This window comes from Martes martes (genome assembly GCF_963455335.1).
Source record: "Martes martes genome assembly, chromosome: 8".
NCBI classification, from domain to species: Eukaryota; Metazoa; Chordata; class Mammalia; order Carnivora; family Mustelidae; genus Martes; species Martes martes.
In genome coordinates this window covers 17,916,466-17,933,571 of record NC_137895.1, presented here as the reverse complement: position 1 = coordinate 17,933,571, position 17,106 = coordinate 17,916,466, and the positions used below count along the sequence as shown (strand labels likewise).

The window sequence follows — 17,106 nt, the reverse complement described above, 5'->3', positions numbered from 1 at the left end:
CAATAAAATGGAGAGCAGTGACCATAAGCAATGTTGCCTGTAGATACAGATACGCGATGCAATGGAAAGATGTTATGTACGTTCTAAATTATGGTGTTTTCTTTTTATAAAACAGCAATTAAAAAAGTATGATTTTAAAAAGAGATTACCTTCTGTCCTGAGATCCCATAAATGCCAATCAATTCTTCGATTCCATCTAGGACAAGTATACAGGGCTTTAAACTGATGGAAGCAATGAAGACTTCCACAAGAAGTGGAAAGACCAAGACGTTTGAGTCTTCGTTAAGAATATCAGTTTCAAGCTGAGTACCTAGAGCATAGGAATTTGCTCAGATTAGGCAAAAATGCTTCCATCGCTGCTAGAATATGTTAATGGGATGGGGAGGCGGAAGGGGTTGGGAACAATGAGTGCTATTCACAGCTGTACAGCTGACACATATAGGTATATGTGTGATTAGCAGCCTAAAAATATTCAACCCAAAAGGGATAATGATATTTACCACCAGATGTCTCCTATACATTTTCAGGATTGTATATAAAAATTATTTTGTATGATCCAAAGCATTACTCTCGTTCTCCAAAATGCAAAAATAGATCATGTTACAAAGAGTTGGATGGGGAGAAAGAAGCCAGTTTATGTGGTCTGCGAAGTTTCTGCAGCTCTGTAATGTCAGGGGGCACTTTAAGTGCCTGGACCACCTCCCCAGGCGGTATAGCCATGTACCCATGCATCACTTCCCCAAACCCCCACCTGGTACTTGGGCTGCGCGCTCCTTGCCCACATTAAATCTGACATAACCTATCCTAAATTACTCTACCCACAATACTGGACCCCAGACCTTGGAATCTGGAAATTATCAGGGAGAATTAGGCAACGAACCAGCAGTGGCTAGAGGATGTAATAAGAGGACCAACTTTCAAACTCTATTAAGTGACATAGCAGTAGCAACCCCAAAATTGTAATTAGCTACCTAATATTCTTTTTTTTTTTTAAGATTTATTCACTTATTTTGGAGAAAGAGAGAGAAAACGTGTGTGAGGGGGAGCAGTGGGAAGAGGGAGAGGGAGAGAGACAGAGAACCTTAAGCAGGCTCCATGCCCAGCACAGAGCACGACACAGGGCTCTCGATCACACGATCCTGTGATCACAACCTGGGCCAAAATCAAGAGTCTGATACTCAACCAACTGAGACATCCAGGCACTGCCCCGCAACTACCTAATATTCTAAGGGCATTTTAGCACATACAACTTTGATCTTGCTTTTATTTTTCAAAGCCAATATTTGAAAATTTAAGTTTGTTAGAATCTAGAAAATCAAGTTATGCAAAGAAGCTTTAATGGATTTAGCCTCTCAGATGCATTAAGATTCAGTTAGAAGCATTGAGAATAATTACGTTTAACAACTACTTACAGGCTGCCTGTTATGTGCAAGGTGCTGAGCTAGCAGCCAAGAGGAGATAAAGTAATCTATAATATAACATCAAGGAGTTAAGGGAAGTGAAAATGGGTTCTGTACATGAATAACCATGTTTGAAGGCAGAATATGAGGCTGAAGTTTACTGGAGTTTGATACAGAACCATCACAATACTGAAAAGCTGTGTGCAGAAGACATTTGAGATGAGTCTTGGAGAATGCACAGCTAGAGACGAGGACAAGGGTATACCCAGCAAGATAAGGCAGAGGTGAAGGAAGGAAAGTACATGACATTCAAAAAACAGGAAGCTGATTAGAGCAGTGGAACTCAACAGGGGGGGCCCCGGGGATTCTAGACATTCTACAACACAAGACAGTCACGCACAATTAAGCCGTGTCCTGGTGTCCGCCTGACTTTCAAATGTTCTGTCAGTCACATAAGGGGGGAAACTTTACTAATTACCACACCTAGAAACCCACTCCATCTTCATGCAAATGCAAAATAATTTGCAGATTTAAAACACATAGAATTTTCTAGGAATACAACTACCATATAATGTGATGGAAGACTAAGTATTCCTTCGTCTGAAATGATACCAAGACTTTTTCACCACTTCAGAAAATCACAACCCTGAGAGGAATATCACTCGTGATGCTTGAACCTTGAATATAACACACCTGGGCCAGTCTGCCCTGACAGCTATTGCTTCCACAGTCATTTCCATAGAGAGCCAGGCACCTGCCTACTCCACTGCGGCCTCCACCGAAATCATGTCTGAGCGCTTACATATTGAAGAACATGTTATTTTATAATAAACTACTTTATCTTTCTCTTTTACATTGGAGTAGAGGGTAGCATGGGACTTCTTGTTATTGAGGTAGAAATTACATATAATATTATATTAGTTTCAGGCATACAACAGAATGATTCGATATTCGTATACACTACAAAATGATCACCACCATTAGTCTGGTTACCATTCAGCACCACACAGATACAAAATCATTTTTTTCAGAGCACTTGGCTGGCTCAGTCATAGGGTATGTGACTCTTAATTTCAAGGTTGTGAGTTCAAACCCCATCTTGGACATGGAGCCTATTTAAAAAAATTTTTTTGAAGAATTTTAAAAGAATATATTTTTTATGATAAGAATTTTTAAAACGTACTCTTACCCAGCTTCAAATATGTAATACAGTGTTATTAACTACATTCACCATGCTATAAATAATATACCTAGGACTTATCTTACAACTGGATATATTGATTTTTAAAGATATTTTTATAATTAGCAAATGGCCATAAAATTAATGACTTGAAGGTTGTATATGAATGTGAGACATAAAGGAGGAGAAGGAATCAAAAAAGACAGGGGCACCTGTCTGACTCTGTCAGGGGAATGTGCAACTCTTGGTCTCAGGGTCATGAGTTCAAGTCCCACGTTGGGTGTAGAGATAATTTCAAAAAAAAAAAAAAAAGATGATTTGTGCTTGTGGTACACAATAAAATGTATTTTTCAAGAATGGGAAGAGAACATTTAATCTTGGTGCTTCATCCTTCCAGGTTTTTTGGGAATTTTTTTCCCCCAAATCTTTAACATATGGGCAATATCAAGACTCTAGGCCTTAGGTAACTAAAGTTTAGAGCAGGAGGGATTCTGGAAATGATATAGTCTAGTCCAAATCCTCATTTCATAGGTGAGGATCAGGCCTAGGAAGGTGAAGAAACTTGAACACAAATCAATGGGAGCTTTAAAAACACCAATTTGCTAGTAGTTTTCCTGTAGGCAACACATCATCATTTAAAGACCACTCCGTTTGAGTTTTCAAGCTGCGTGGGTCACCACCGCCGCGTATGGTTCACCAGCAGTCACATGCGGAAGGCACGGCTCACCTCTTGTGTGAAGCTGGTGGAGGCTAAGAGACAAAACGGAACTGCATGAACCTCAGGAAATACACACAGCCTGACAATCATAAAGCATAATATCATTCAGAATAATCAGCAAAAAAAATAACCCCAGACAAAAAGGGGGAAAAAAAACCCTCAAGGAGGATACCTACAGATATCTGCATACACAAAGGAAAGCCCAGTGTTTTAAAAATCCCATTGGGGGTGATTCAAATGATTTTTCCTCAAAATAATATTGGAGATAGTCAGAATTCCTAGGAGTGGAAAATGATCCTAAACATGTCTCTTTATTCTGTTAGTGTCAAACTATCTCTACTCAGTGACAGTGGCCTATTGCCTAATTTAAATGGTGACATCTCAAGTGTTGGAAGACCCAGTCAGGATAGGTAAATTTATGGGGAGAGAAAAAAAGTCAATTGATACAATTTCAAAATACCCTGTAACAAAAGGACTTAGTGATTGACTGATTTTTTCCCGTCTGGGGCAGTGTTAATCTCTTGCCATTCAATGAGGATTTACTGAGAACCTTCTCTATTAGTCAGGCTCTGCGTCAGGCACAGAGTGGGACAATGTCCAATAAAATAGATGTGGTTCAAACACATGTTATTTTTGATGTTTATATGCATGAGTATGATGTTTATTAATTTTAAGCTACGCTTTTTCTCTTGTTTGAAAAAATAAACTTCTCTGTGCCACAGTGGGAAAAAAAAAAAATAGACACGGCTCCCTGTACCTGCAGGACTGTAAGGGATACAGTAACACATATAATAACAGGATCCCCAGGATGCCAAGTTCAGTCTTTGCAGGGAGACACCCACACAAACTAGAATACAGTGGGACTGGGGCTATCCTTGCCACTTGGTCAAAGTTAGAGGTGAAGGAGAGAGGCACCTATCAGGCTCTCATTGGGAGGGTGCTCTTTATTATTTTTTTAAAGATTTTATTTTTAAGTACTCTCTACACCCAACATGGGACTCGAACCCATGACCCCAAGTCAGTCAGGCCTAGGGCCTAGGGCACAAGGCTTAGCAAGCCCTACCAAGAAGTCCTGCTAGTATTTCTGCCCATTCCACATCACCGATTTGAGTGCAGACCCTCAGGAACTGATGCTAGGAGAGGACCTGATGGAAATCACTCAAAAAGCAAAGTGTCCCTCTGTTGGTTCAAGGAAGCAAGACAGAGCAGTACAAAGACGAGGGGCCTGGAGCTGGGTGAAGACCTGAGTCTGAACCCCTGCTGTGCCCACACATGCCCTGTCTGTGCATCTGCGGAGAGAGTGCTGGCTGCTGACAGCATTAAATAAGATGCTGATAAAGCCCTTAGCACAGAGCCCGGCACTCAGAAAGCGGGTTCAGTAAATGGAACTCATTGTTCTTCGGGCTGCCCCCGGGGTTGTGGGGGTAACAGGAGGAAATATGTAAACAAGAAAGTCAGCCGCTCTCTCCTGACCTTCTGTGAAGCGCGTCACAGAACATCAGTGGCCTGTGAGGCAGGCGAGGGGCGTGGGAGTGGGGAGAGCGGACTCCAGGCAGTTCTCGCTGCAAGATTCCTCTATCCGGGCAAGCAGGGGCGAGGACGGAACAGCAGAAATGGGAGCTTCGCAGGGCACGTTTCAGGGTCCCTTCTAGAAAGGGCACCCGCAGGAGCTGCAGGTGGCCTGGGGAACCACTCTGCAAAGAAGCTGAATGTGCTCCAAGCCCTGGACCTCCCAGCCAGCTGTGTTCTCAGCCGAAGCTCCCCCTCTCCTGCCCGCATTCACCGCACCCAGGCAAAGCCCAGCTTCTGGGCTGCAGAGGCCAAACTGAGCGCAGTGCTTCCCCTCAGCCTCCACCCGGGCTGGGCTCCCCTGCAAACTGCTGCGTTGCCAATCCCTCCCCGAATCTAGTTAATGAATAGAAGTTTCTTGTTTCCCTTAGCAGTCCCCCACTCGGCCCCTTTCTCTAGCTCAGAGAGGTATAGTCACCGTCATCGTCATCATCATCACAACAACACAATCACACTAACAGCGACTGTGTGCCAGGGACTCTTCTCAGTACTTTACCTGCAGAATCTCTCACTCCTCACACAGCCTGACATACGCACCGTTAGTCCCACCCCCATCTTCAGATGAGAAACTGGGGCGCACGTCGCTTAAGCAAACTGCCCAAGAGCTTGCAAGAGGCAGGGGGGCTTAGTGCAGAAGCACAGTCCTTGCCCTTGACCCCAAGCTGTTCATGAGGTGGGGGCCTCCTTTCAGGGACACAAGGTGCCACCAGTGTCTGCTATTCACCGGCCGTTCCTGAATGGATTCTACACTGTCAACCTCAAGATCTGTTTGTTTTGAAGACAGCAGCTGTTTTTCTCAGGAGCTTTCAGTATCTAAAAACACACTCATTAAAATCACAATTCACTTTGGGAATAAAATCATAATTGGGCTCATTCGGTTGAGTTCATCTTCTCAGCCTAGCCAGACTGAACACACCTGGGCTGTGGCTGAGTGGGATCGGTGGTCGTCCTCTAGAACCAGTCACACCTGCTGCTACTGATTTTGATTTTACCCACTTTCCATGCCCTGGGAAATGCAACCGCAGAGGACTCATGCCCGTGTGCCTATTTGTGCACAGATACACACATGCACACACATGCACACACATACAAAAGAGCTCAGATATCTGGCCCATCATACAGAGATAATACACATCCATCAAAACTCGTTCTGGGACCCACATACCCACTCAATACCCAAATGCGCGCTTGGGTACAAGCCCCACATGAGAAGGGACAAGTTCCCTAAAACAGGCAGAGTCAGACACGCAAATACACAGCACACAGCCAATAATAATAATAATAATAATAATAATAGCTGATACTTATCAGTGCCAAGCACTGGGCTAAGTGTCTTTATTTTTCATACTTTACCTTAGTTAATCTTCTCAACTACCTAAAAGACATTTCTTCTATTATCCACATTTTACAAACGGGAACACGGAGCCACTGTGAGTTAAAATAACTCACTGAAGCTCACACAGCTAATAAATAGCAGTTGGGCTCCCCAGCTGCTCCCGGAACAGAGGTAGATCCCACACAATTGTTATCATTCCCCGTACACACCTTGGATCTTAGCTAGCTCTCATCCAAAGCAGAACTCTTTTGATTCCCCTCAAAATCTGCTGTCCCCACCCCACTGATAATGTCCCATCTCAGTACACAGCCCTCACCACCTGTCTTGCTTCCCAAAGCTGTCCTCAATGTCTCCTGTTCTTCAAGTTCCACATTCAGTTCCTCAGGAGACTCTCAGTCCAGTGAAAGCCCCCAGCTCCTCCGCTACGTCCCTCCCCAACCAACTCCCACCCACTGTCATCACTTGCTGGGACCGTTGCAGTAGCCTCTAACGAGCCTCTACACTTGCTCCCTACATCCATTTTCCATACATCAGACTGACAGATCTTTTCAAAGTATCAATCACATCGTGTCACTCCCCTGGTTAAGATCCTTCACTGCCCTCCCACTGTACTCAACAGAATCTGAACCTAGCATTCTGTGCAACGAAGCCCAGACCCGAAGTGGCCTGGCCTTCACCTCCTGCTCCATCCGGTAGGGCTCCCCTGCCAGCCACACTGGCCTGCTTTCCCTTCCAACTCACCTTTGTTTCTGGCTTAGGACCTGTATTACCTTAACTGTTCTCTCTGCCTGTAACATTTTAATCTCCACATGGCTAGCTCCTCCGTGTCTGTGAGATCTCCACAGAGTATAGCAGAGAGAGCTACTTATCCTGCAAAAAGTCCACGCTCTCCTTTCTGGGGTAGAGTCAGCATTTTGTCCCCATTTGACCCTCAGTGTGGCCAGGCAGGCCCACAGTGGCCAAGTTCTTGCCAAAAGAATGGCAGGTGAAGTGATCTGGATCACTGCCAGGCCCAGGCATTAAAGGAACAGGTGAGCCTTTCCCCCTCTTTTTCCTCATCCTCTAGCCAAAGGCAGAGGACTCTGAGGCCCTAGGGGATTACACAGCCTCAAGAGGGACAAGGCCTGTGTCCCCAGATCACCACATGGAGGAGAGACACTTGTTACCTAAGAACCCCTTACTGGATTGTTCCATGAGCGAGACAAAGACTTCATTCGAGAAGCCACTGAAATGGGACTGAGCTGTCGCCGCAGCTGGAGTTATTCTAACACAGAGACTGCTCAACCTAGCGAGCACCTGTCCCCTTACCACACCAATCTCCACGGTGTTTATCACTTTCTCAACGAGAACATCATACCTGTGGGAGCCATGTCCTTACCGGCCTGAGGCAGACATCGCCAGAACCCAGGGCAGTGTCTGTCACAGACCAAGCAACCAATCAATACTCAGTAATGAGTGACTCAACGAGCATGTGAGTAAACGAACACGCTCGAGAAATACGGACGGAATCGAACAGGAGGGGCAATAGTTGGGAGGCACGTCCTGTCATGGAGGCCTTGTCCCTGTTGCCCGCGACTGGAATGCTATCCCTGAGATACCTGCTTGACTCCCTCCTTCCGGTACGCATTCCAATGTCTTCTCAGCGAGACAAAACCTAACAGTTCTGACACACACCACACGCTGCCTCCCTTCTTGCTCTATTTTATTTTCCCTCCTAGAACTCACATCCAACATTCTGTATTACGTTTTTAGTTGGTGAACTCTTCGTCTCCCTCGCCCCAACAACATAAATGCACCATGAGGGTAAGGACTTTTGTTCATTTTGCTCACTCTCGCATCCCCACTGCCTGGTGCTCAAAGGTACTCAACTAACATTTGGGAAAAGAAGGAAGGAAGAAAAGAAAGAAGGAAATTGAATTCGGTGAGGGAAAGAGGTGGGTAGATCACGGAAGTGAGACCATACAGGGTTTACACCAGAACAAGATGAAAACGGCCGCCGGAACAGCGGACGGAATATCTAATCTCTAACAAAAATTCGCCAAACCTAAAGGCTTGATTCCAGTACCGTAGTTTTTGTACTGTAATTCTGTGATGAAGTAATGCATCACGGACATGATGTCGCTGCTCTCACAAGTGCTGCCCACAAAATGAGGGACCATCAACATGCTGGGGTATTTCTTTTTGAAATCGTTCACCCAGCTGGCGATCAGAGTAGACTTCCCACAACCACGTTCTCCAGACAAGAGCAAAATGGACTTGTAAACTGGAAGAGGATTTATTCTGAAAAAATAAAGGGGCAAAATATAGTCAAGAATATTTACAAATGGAGGGAGGGAGGAAGGGAGAAAAAAATTCCTGCATCTCTAAGAGATACGAAATTCTAGTCTCAACTTTGGCCTCAGTTGGCTCCAAGTAAATTATTTGCCCTCTGGGCTTTAGCTCTGTCCTGTGTAAAATTAGAACAGGAGAGAGATGGTAACCTTGGAAGGCCCTTCCAGCTACACAGGTCCTAGGGTTGTCCCGCATTAACCTGGGGCTCATCAAGGGCCCAACCTGCCCAAAGGCCAGGGAGGGAGGCTCTTCTACATCAGTCCACCGCCCCTACAGCTGTCCTGCTTAGCCCTTCCCAGGGTCATAGCCACCATTGCCAAACCAGCCCTCCATTGAACATCACATCAGAGAATAAGAAACAGAAGCATCCGTATGGGAGGGATTCCCATGAATCCTGATTACCATGACTTTGGAAATTACAATTGTTAGTAACAGTGTCACTAAGACGTAGCCTGCTCCTCTCCCAGGGTGTTTGGCTCATAGAACTGCAGAAACGTGATTTCTCTGAACAGGCGTGAGCACAGTATAACCCATCCCATTGCTTAACTTTTGTATGAAGAATTTCCAGATATGCAGAGGAATCCCAGGTCCGCTGGTACCATTACATATAGACTCCAACCCTGTTCCTTACACATTTGTGGTTTAATAAGTATGTGCCTCGTGATTTTTTATGGATGGAAGATTCACAGAGGCAGTTAGCAGGCTTATCTTACTCACTATTAGCTTGTGACTAGCACAGTAACTGATCATAAATTGTCAAATGAGTGAATGGAATCAAATAAATAAGCCTGACATTTGGGTTGAGCAAAGCAAGAGGATATCAGCCTGAAGATCCACTAAAATAGGAAACCTAGGGATGCCTGGGTGGCTCAGTCTGTTAAGCCACTGCCTTCAGCTCAGGTCATGATCCCAGGGTCCTGGGATCGAACCCCACATCGGGCTTCTTGCTCAGCAGGGAGACTGCTTCTCCCTCTCTCTCTACCTGGCTCTCTGCCTGCTTGTGTGCGCTCTCTCTCGCTCTCTCTCTCTCTCTGAGAAATTAATAAATAAAATCTTTAAAATAAAATAAAATAGGAAAATTAAAGCAGGTTAAGATCATTTAATAGAAATTACTCCATGAGAATTCCACCTCCATTATGATGAATTAGGAGTCAATGTGTTATTGCAAATTTGAATGGCAGAATCCAATTTGGTGTCCTCCCTCCACCTTTGCCCTCTTTTGGTCTTTCCTCAGTCAAGTAGCCAGAGTGAGCTTGTCCAGATATGTGACATATATCACTGCTCTGTGGTAAAAGTAGCAAAAAGCCCAACTCCTTACAATGACCTGTGAGACCAGACAAGACTCACGCCCTCCCCCTATACATGACACATCCACCCTCATTCCCTACCGCCCTCCCTACAGCCGTAGCTTTCTTCCAGCTGCCTGGCCTCCCTGCCATTCCTCCAGCCTCGGGACCTCTGTGCTTTCTGTTCCCTCTGTCTGGAATGCTTATCCAATCCGTATTTGCAGAGCTCGCTTCCTCACCTGCTTCCAGTATTAGCCAAGGTTTTATATTTTGCTCCATAGCACTAAAGGCATCGAACCATTACATGTTTTCCATATTTGCCATGTGTGTTGCCTAGCTCCATAATGTAAGCTCTCTCTGTGGAGGCAGGGAGTTTTGTCTCTTTGTTCACTACTACGTTCCCTATGTCTAGAATACTCCTTGGCTCTTAGCAGGTAAAGCCAATGAAGCAAGAATACAAATATAATACATCCACATAATTAGGCTAGGGTCTGAATGATTTCTTCTTAAGAACAAATAGAAAATGAAAACAGTGCAAAGCAATCTATGGGTATTGTTCTAGATGGTCAGTTGTCAGGACAATGCTTTCAAACTTCAAAAGAACACCCCTCTCTGTTACCTCTACATGTGACTCGGGAACTTACAGTACAAAGCATTGTTTCCAAATGTCAAAGTCCTGTTTCCACACAGCTAATTTCAAAGGGCTTGTTTCATTATTGTATTTAATTGGGCACAGTTGGGACTTGTATCTTGCAATAAAAATCTTCAAATTTCTCATCTACTCTGAAATACGCAAAATTATAACTTACTTGAGATATAATTCACGTACCAAAATCTCACCACTTTACAGTGTACAACTCAGTGGTTTTCACTGTGTTCACACGGTTGTACAAACACCACTAATTGCAAACCATTTTCAGCACCCCCAAAAGAAACTCCAGACCCATCATTTCCTGTTTCTCCTCTTCTCTCATAACCTGCCAGCTACTAACCTACTTTCTGTCTCTATGGATTTGCCTATTCAAACCTATGATTTTTTTTTTTTTAAACGCATGACCTATATATTCAAAGCCCTGTTAAGTTTTTAAAGCCTTGCCTGGGCTCCATGTTGTATTAACCAAATAACTTGTTTTCCTCTCGGCACGAGTTCCCAGAACCACAAAGCTGTTGGTAGCTCTACCCCTCAGTGGGCTAAAATGGCGGGTGCAGAGACTGGGGCAGAGGCGGTGGAGATGGTGGAGGTGGAGGGGCTGGGCCATCCCAGCCCCTGTGGTGAGTTTCCTTCAAAATACAAAACTCACAGAATAAAGGAGATCTGTGGTAAGAAGAAGAGGATGAGGATGGAAGAAAAAAAAGTATCTCAAGGATCTCCCTATTTCTGCGGATGAGACAAACAGGGACACCGTAGACAACCCCAGTCCTTCTTCAAGCCCCAGCCTCTTCCTGCCTGGAGGTGATGGGCAGAGGATGTACCACGCCGGGGGCGGGGGGGGGGGCGAGGGGGGAACAGGTGTTTTGATGTGGAGGGCACTGGATAAAACAATGAGTGCAGGGGCGCCTGGGTGGCTCAGTGGGTTGTCTCTGCCTTCGGCTCCAGTCGTGATCCCAGTGTCCTGGGATCGAGCCCCGCATCGGGCTCTCTGCTCTGTGGGGAGCCTGCTTCCTCCTCTCTCTCTGCCTGCCTCTCTGCCTAGTTGTGGTTTCTGTCTGTCAAATAAATAAAATATTAAAAAAAAAAAACAATGAGTGCATACATTGGGTAAGATAATTCAGTTCCATACACAAACACAAACAATACTGTGGCCCGGAGTAGGCATTCAATGAGTGTGAGCTGAATAACTTAATGTAATTAAAAATGAGCTGATGATGTATGTGGAAACGCTTTGTAAATTATACGCCACTGTACAAATGCATTATTCATATTTCCTGATCTAATTTCTTCTCCTTAAAGTCATTCCATCATTGTCAGGAATTACTTTGACCAACTTAGAGCAAGGCGGGGGTGGGATGGAGGAGATGTGCTCTGCCCTCCAGAGTTTATCATCTCCTTGAGGAGTTTATCATCTCCTGGAAGAAAGGAAGTGAAACAGTCATGAAAACTTTGCAAAGGCAGACTGGTATCTGATAAGGAAATTCCAAACCAAGGGTGGCTTTTCGGGGGTGCTCTTGCAGGAATGTTAGGCATAGAAAAGGGGAGGTGGGGAAGAGAGCTGAAATTTGAGGGATCATATTCATTCAAGTCAGGCTATTTTGCTCAAGCCTAAAAAGGCTTGAGATTTCTTGACATCTTACCTGAGAAGAGAGTCTAAGCTGGAACCAGGTGCAGCACTGTTACAATCAAATCCCACATCCTTTAAGGCAAATCTTTCCAAGATTTCGAAGGTTCTATGTGATTCCTTGGAAATTACAAACACTTGCTTGCACTTCTCAGTAAACTCTTCATGATAGAAACGTTCAAAGTTGTGCTTATAGTCTTTATAGACAGAAAGATAAGTTTTAGTACCTTACATTTGTTTCACATTTTCCACTACATACGGTTATTGTAAATGCCCAGGAAGGTATCTCCACCTTCTGTATCCTTATCACCTTCTCCCTATGCTGGCATCGTATTTCACAGCCCGTTTCGTATTCTAACGAAAGCAAACAACAGGCAAGCAATTTAATCTTCCTAAAGTTATTTGTATATGAAATCCTACTTAGGATTCCAAGTTATTTCTTGACCTGGGAATAACAAGGGCAAAAAAATAAAAATTAAAAACTGGGTTTGTGGCATGCCTCCCCTCATCTTTTTAGATTGTTATCTAGTATGAAGTTACCTAATTCAATCTTGTGGCAAATGTATGTAAGTGTATCCATGGCAGGGGTTGGGAGAGCAGGGCGTATTTTTGGACAAGATGCCCTAATGCAATGACAACCATGGGTACGGATGTAACTCTGCCACTGGGCAAGCCCCTTAAACTCTCTGGTGAAATAAGGGGCAGGGCTAGACACTTGGATCTCTGAGTGATTCCTTCTAGTTTCAATTTACTGTAATTCTAAACTTGCAGTTTAATTAAAGTCAAGTTGTTCTGGACTGCCAAAATGCCTTCTGTCTCTGGAGAGACTTATATCCTCAGGAGGGAGGATGTTATGCAAGAAAATGAATGCCAGGTAGGTTAACCTGGTAGGTTCCCAAGATACTCACCTTGTACCTCCACAGTTAACTGGGTTGCCCTCTGGTTCCAGTTAGAGCCAAAGAGACCTGGAAGACCTAGAGTCTGGCCAAAGTCAGCTTCAAATTTCAAGATCTTAGAATTGAGAATGATCCCACAGTCTAATGGGTCTCTTGAGGTAAACCTGAATCTTACCCATTAATCTTAAGTATCTTCAAGGACCGCAGACGTTGTTTCTATGAGTTAAGAGTGTGAACCAATAGCTCCACATTGCCTTACAATAAACACTGGCTTCCCAAATATCTTTGGTTACCCATCCCCCACCCCCATCAGATTTTGGAACTCCCTGGGTGGTAAAAGGGTATCAAAGATACAAAAGAAAAATAATATAGCACTTCTTTCTAAAGCCCTTTTTTAAATAATATATCCATTCTGTAACTTCTAATTCACACATCTAGTCCACATGTTATACTTCGAAAGTCTAAAGCTATTTTTTCCAATAATAACTAAAATCAAAGGCTAAGGAGAATACTATGGAGAAATATCCTGTCTCTAACCCAAATAGACTTGATTCTTTTTTTTTTTATTATTAACCTGTATTATTTGCTTCAGGGGTACAGGTCTGTGAATCATCAGTCTTACACAATTCACAGCACTCACCATAGCACATACCCTCCCCAATGTCCATCACCCAGCCACCCTATCCCAACCCCCCACCCCCTCAGCAACCATCAGTTTGTTTCCTGAGATTAAGAGTCTCTTAAGGTTTGTCTCCCTCCCCCGTCCCATCCCTCCCCAATCCCATTTTGTTTCATTTTTTCCCTCCCTACTCCCAACGACCCCCCATCCTGCCTCTCAAATTCCTCGTATCAGAGAGATCAAAAGATAATTGGACAGACTTGATTCTTGAACACATTAGGAAGTATCGATCTATACATGCAGTTCAGACTGAGATTAGTCAAAGAATATCACTAATCATCATATTTCGAGCTTTAGCCAAATCATCTGTTCTTCCAGAACTCATTTGTTGCTATCGTTCCCATCAGCTATTTACTTTGTGCCTCACATGCGTCAGGCACGGCTTTTAGCTATTTTACACACATTATTACTCTCGAGGTGGTGAATGTTAGCTCATTATGTAGAAGAAGAAACGACAGCTTGCCAATATTGTCGTTTGCTCAGAGTCACACACATCTAGGAATTGAAAAATCTGAGGTCTGAGAACATGAGTGTCCCTAGACATTCCAAAACTCCAAGCTTGTAGTAAATATTCAGGATATTTTTGGGGCACTCAACACCCATTCACCTACTCTAGTTTCCTTAACAGCCCCAGATCACCATCCAGTGTCCCACCTGTCCTGACTCTCGATTCACGTTATTCCAGAGGGTCTGACTCCACCTCCAGCTCCAGGGGGCATCAGACCCAGGATTAGCCAATCAGAGTATCACCTGGCACCAGGGATTAAACCAGTTACAAGCACGTGGTCCCAATCGAGACAAAAAGACTTGATGCTAGGACTTCAAGCCACTTCTGCTGGACTTGAACGTGGAGCTATTACAGCCATCTTCCTTCCATGATGAAGGAGCAAGGAACCGAGGCAGTACCAGGACCGCAGAGCCGTGCTGATAAACAGTAAGAAACCAGGGCAGGTAATACCATTAGACCCACTGCTTAAGCCTGAGTTGAACCAGAGCTAATCTTAGGCTTTAAAGTTATACAAGCAAATAAATTCCCTTTTTGTTTCAGGCAATTTGAGTCACCTGCAACCCAAAGAGTTATGATTGACACAATATTCTTTTCTAGGGCTCCAAAATGATTTGGCTTGTAGGCAGAGTTGATCAGCACCAGTAGGATTTCGCCACCCGCCTCCCTCCCCACCAACACTGCATTCGAATGAGTTTAGGTGAGTCAGCTCTGTCCTGCTCAGTTCACCAAGATCCACCGGCTCCCTGCCATAAGGCCTATTGCCTTCCTGGCCCCTGAAAGCATTTGGGAATGCACCACCTGCCATCACTTTGCAATCTCACATTAATGGGGCCCCTGCAACAGTAATTCATAACCTTTTCTGTGTCACTGAACCTTTTGAGAATCTGATCAAAGACACAGACCACCTTCTTACCCACCCCACAACACACATATGCATGTAAACCTTCTATTTTTTTATATAATTTCAAGCGCATCCCAAAGACAGACCCAAAGTCTGTCTAGGTGAAAAATCTCTGCCATACTCTAATATTGCTCTGCCCTTTCTTTCTGTGTCTACAAGACACTACCTTCAAAAATAAATGTAATCACTTCATTTAGAGGCAGAATGGCAAGTTGTGCTCCTCAAACTTTAATGTGTATGCAACTCCCCTGGTCATCTTATTAAAATGTACACCCTTATTCAGTGGACCTAGAATGCTTTTCTAACAACTCCTAGGTGATGCCAAGGCTGCGGGTCCACGGATTACTGAGCAGTAAGGGTGAGGGCTGTTTAGCAATACCCCGGACCTCCACCCGTTAAGGTGCCAGGAGCACTCCCCCAACTCTGACACCAAAATGACTTCAGACGAGGCCAAATGTCCCATGGCAGCGGGTGGGGGCTGGGGAGACGACCAGCTGGGGCTGAGAAGCTCTGCTCTAGATCTAGTACCTTAACTGCCAGATATTTGAGGCCTTCTCTGAGCTCCTGGAATTCCTAAATAATCTTCCATGACCCTTTATTTGCTCTTATTTCCAGTTTCAAAAATCTTCAAATGGAGAAATGCATGTTACAGAAATATGGTAACAACTTTAAATGCTTACGGAATATTTTCAATCATTTCAAAAGCCTTCTTACAAGGAAGACATGCAAAACATACTAACTTTATGTTGATAAGACACTTAGCTGTATCTGCATAGTTACTCACCCATATGTTCGATCATGAAAGTGGCTGGGTAAAGTTGTTTTATCACAACTGACCAGTCTTTGAAAACCAGCTCACCCAACTCATGGAGGTCTTTATAAAATCGGACAGGGAGTCCTTTGTTAATAATTTTTGCCTTAAGCTTGCCAACCCTTAATTTCTCTTCGTCATTCAGAGAGCCTGAGAGCAGCCTCTCCTTTTCCTCATCTAAAGTCTCCAGCAGCGTGGGTCCAGTCCTAAAGTAAAAATACTGAAATTGAGACTTATTCAGAAATGCCGCTTGGATGACCTCAAACTCCGTCAAACTGTAGTTGGGATTCTCCAGGACCCAAGGATAACCATTTTTTGCAGCAACATAGAGATTCTGCTCTATTGGGGATAAACTTGACAAGTCAGTTGCTTTGGAGAACAGTAAAGGCACATGGTCAGGGAGAAAGTCCCCATATGTCTGACCCAGCATGCAGATAAGAAAGGGAAAGCAGCTGTTCACATAGTCGAGGCAGAGCTTCAAGTATTGGGCGTGGAGACAAGAATGCTGTCTAAACAGGTTGGAGGATAAGGGCGGCCGGGCCATCAACGCCGCACACCTCAGGTCTATAGCTTTGAAATACGTGCCCCGGGAAATGCAGAGCTCATTAAGCTGAGGAAAGATGTAGTTTGCCAAAAAGTCTCTCTCTTCTTGAAAATCATTCAGAGTTGAGCAGATGTAAGGCTGAATGGGTTTCTGGAACTTTAAGACAAATTGGGCACACTTGTCTACATTTGCCTTCTGGCTTATTTCACTTTGCTCAGGGGATGACATCGTGCTTAAAATACAATCATTTTCATCCTGGCATAGCTGCCGATCTCCACGGCTTCTAAGACTTCTTCCTAATTCTGTTAGTTACAAACACTTCAAAAACTTTCCCCAAAATGGTTTCTTTCTTATTGACATGTGAAGGTGAGAGGTGCCAAGCAACGGGCAAATCAGATTTGAAAATCTAGTGTAAGACTGAAAAAGAGAAAAAAAAAAAAAAACATTCATTTTTAGGATTAAAGGAAGTTCACATTCCTCTTCTCCCCCAAAGCTTTTGCTGACAAGCTGAGAACCACAAGGCGAGCAAGCACTGGACCCAAGGCTCTCCCCCTTTCCCCAGACTACCGTTCCACATTCCCGTATTCCTTCCACCCACTGCTACTTCTGCCCCCTATAAATTTGGAAATCATGCAAGGGGACTTCCTGAGTGTGTGAAAAGGAAGACAAAC

General features: G+C 44.2%; 1 protein-coding gene across 1 annotated transcript in view; it reads right to left on the bottom strand.

The window, feature by feature from the left end:
• The window catches only part of LOC308347020 (putative tetratricopeptide repeat protein 41), a gene marked incomplete at both ends in the record, with an annotated part of 73,751 nt that extends 57,088 nt beyond the window's left edge, over positions 1-16,663 (bottom strand). The window contains 4 exons of the mRNA XM_080810198.1: positions 150-310; positions 8,269-8,483; positions 12,113-12,293; positions 15,865-16,663. Of these exons, the coding sequence (XP_080666324.1) occupies positions 150-310; positions 8,269-8,483; positions 12,113-12,293; positions 15,865-16,663 (1,356 nt within the window). The remainder of the gene's footprint in view (positions 1-149; positions 311-8,268; positions 8,484-12,112; positions 12,294-15,864) is intronic.
• Positions 16,664-17,106: the final 443 nt, after the last annotated feature.